A 2,894-nucleotide genomic window follows, 5' to 3' on the forward strand; every position below is an offset into this window, starting at 1 on the left:
ATGTTTGGTTTTTTTGTAATTTCTAATCCATAGACCAAAAAATGGGGGTTGGGGGAGGGAGTATTGAAACTATGTTGTTCTGTTGAGGAGCCTCTGCAAGGCTCTCTTGATGTCCCTGTTCCTCAGACTGTAGATGAAGGGGTTCAGCATGGGGGTGACCATTGTATACACCACTGAGGCCACTGCACCTTTCTTGGGAGAATGTGAAATGGTCGAACTAAGGTACACCCCAAGGCCTGTTCCATAAAATAAGCAAACAACTAACAGATGAGAACCACAGGTAACGAAGGCTTTATACTTCCCACTTGATGATGGGACTCTCAGAATGGAGGAAACAATTTTATAACAAGAGAAAATGATCCCTGAGAGTGGAACTCCACCAGAGATGACACCAATAATATAGATTACTATTTCACTGGTGGAGGTATCATTACAGGCCAGCTTGAGGAGTTGAGCAGGGTCACAGAAAAAATGAGGAATTTCCACATTTGTGCAAAAAGAAAGTTGTGACATCAACAAGCAGTGCAACTGAGTGTCCAAAAGACTGATCAAAAAGGACACTAGAACCAGCAGGCTGCAGAGACGGGGGTTCATGATGACCAGGTAGTGCAGAGTGTAACAAATGGCTACAAACCGGTCATAGGCCATCACAGTGAGGAGTGTACTGTCCAGACATCCAAAGAAAGAATAAAAAGACAATTGAATCAGGCAGCCGGCATAGGAGATGACTCTGTTGTGAGTTTGGATGTCCAAAATCATCTTGGGGATGGTTGTAGAAGTAAAACCAATATCAGCCATGGACAGGATGGAGAGGAAGAGGTACATGGGGGTGTGGAGGTGGGAGTCAGAGCTGACAGCCAGGATGATGAGCAGATTCCCCAGCATGGTGACCAGGTACATGGACAGGAAGAGGCCAAAAATTAGAGGCTGCAGTTCTGGATCATCTGAGAGTCCCAGGAGGAGAAATTTCAAGACACCTGTTATGTTCTGTGGTTCCACAGAGCACAGACACCTTTTGGAAAATAAAGGAGGATTGTTGTAAAGGGAACAAGTATACAAGTATCCATCAGTGAGTCAATATTTTGAGTTTAAGCAATTCATAAATAAAGTATTCACACTCGAAGACCATACTCCTTCAGTAGTATTTCTCAGATATGACAAACATTCCTCTGAGAACCTTTTTCACATTGGATTTGCTCCATTAACCTGTTACTACATGCATCCCTTTGGAAAGAATGAACTAGAAAAATTCGAGGAGTAAAGTTATTTAGAGATCTAAAAATCCATAAACAGTGTAACCTCTCAGTCCCCTCCTGTTAAAGAAAGCAAAGAAATGAGAAATATTCTTCTCCCTTTAGAAAAAAAAAGTTCTTTATTAGTTTCTTTAATTAAAGGACACTAATAAGCATTTAAATGTATTTTATTTTATCCAAATGCAGTGCAATTAATTCCTTTGATTTGGACTACTTATAAACATATAAAAGAGCTATGTAATAAAGTGTCTGATTCCATTTTCATGTGTGTGTATGATATTTGGCTAACCAATTTTTAAACCACTCTTTCTCCTCTTCCTCTTGTGCCCAATATCTGAACTACCTGATAAGAAAGCCGGGGTTCTCCAGTTATAAAATAAAAATATCATGAGGGTGTAATATAAAGCATGGTGACTATAATTAATAATATTATATATCATATTTGAAAGTTACTAAGAGAGTAGATCTTAAAAGTTCTTATTATGATAAAAAATTTGAAACTATGTATAGTGACAGATCTTAACTAGGCTTGTGATGATCATTTTGCAGTATATACAAATACTAAATCATTATATTGTACAGCTGAAAGAAATATAATGTTGTGTGTCAAATATATCTCAATTTTTAAAAAGGCTGGCTTCTTCCTCATTTGGCAACAATGAGAGGTTCAAACTTCGCATATGCAAGAACTCTCTAAACCCATTCTAAACCCACAACCTAACCACAATTTTTTAAAAAGTCACTTTCTTTGACCTCTCATGTCATTGCAGACCACCTTAGATGGGCTGCTAAGCTTCCTCCACAAAGGGAGATATTCATATGAGGAATAAAACGTTTTATACCCTTTTCAATGTGTAACATTTTCAGCCTCAATGTCCAAGCCATATTTGGGGTGAGAGCTCATCCTATTCCTGCAGAGCATTCACTGCACTTGTTGTGGTGAGTGGGGTACAGAGACAAGGACCACCAGCATCCAAAGTGTTTTTGCTTGCTCCGGCTCTGCTGTGTGATAGCTAGCTTGCACTTTGGATGGTGCTGCATTGTGCTGCATTTGTTGAGTCTTTCCAATCCTTTCTTATAGATCTTACCACCCTCACGTAGAAGTCTCTATAATTACATAGCTAATAGAGACAAAATTAAACAGTTAGATCTTTTCTTAATGGGTCTTGTGTCTTGGCCCAGACCTATCTGTATCTTAGAATGAAGATATGAATGAAAATAGGGTCAAGGGAAAGATTCTTACCCTGATTGGTGTGCTCTTCAACTATGCATTGGCCCCTATGGTGCTCAGGGGAAAGAATTTACCCTGTGTGCAGTATAGGTCCATCGTGGTGGTTCTCACAAAAGAGAAGTCATTAAAGGGAATTGTGGGGAGTGGTGAGAGAGAGACAGAGAGACAGAGAGTACAGAGAAAGACAGAGACACACAGAGAGAAAGAAACAGAGAGAGACAGAGAGACAGAGAGAGACTGAAGAAAGGAAAGGGAAGGGAGGGGATGGGAGAGAGGAAGGGAGAAGGAAATGCAGCTAATGTGTGTCATGCTAGGTCTGCACTCATAAGCACAGAGAGCTCCCAGGACCTTTAAATATGTCTGCTGTTGCTATTACCCATGACTTTGTCTTGACAAAGATCTGGATCCTC

The 2,894-nt window shown here is 40.0% G+C and overlaps 1 protein-coding gene across 1 annotated transcript; it reads right to left on the bottom strand.

Annotated features, from left to right (window-relative positions):
• Positions 1-69: 69 nt before the first annotated feature.
• LOC102892805 (olfactory receptor 18-like) lies at positions 70-1,041 on the bottom strand (the record flags this gene model as incomplete). The annotated part of the gene is made up of 1 exon (XM_006905146.3): positions 70-1,041. A coding segment is annotated over one exon (972 nt), but the record flags the coding sequence as incomplete, so codon positions are not given.
• Between the last annotated feature and the right edge of the window lie 1,853 nt (positions 1,042-2,894).

Source organism: Pteropus alecto, unplaced genomic scaffold (assembly GCF_000325575.1).
Source record: "Pteropus alecto unplaced genomic scaffold, ASM32557v1 scaffold981, whole genome shotgun sequence".
In the NCBI taxonomy this organism is placed as follows: Eukaryota; Metazoa; Chordata; class Mammalia; order Chiroptera; family Pteropodidae; genus Pteropus; species Pteropus alecto.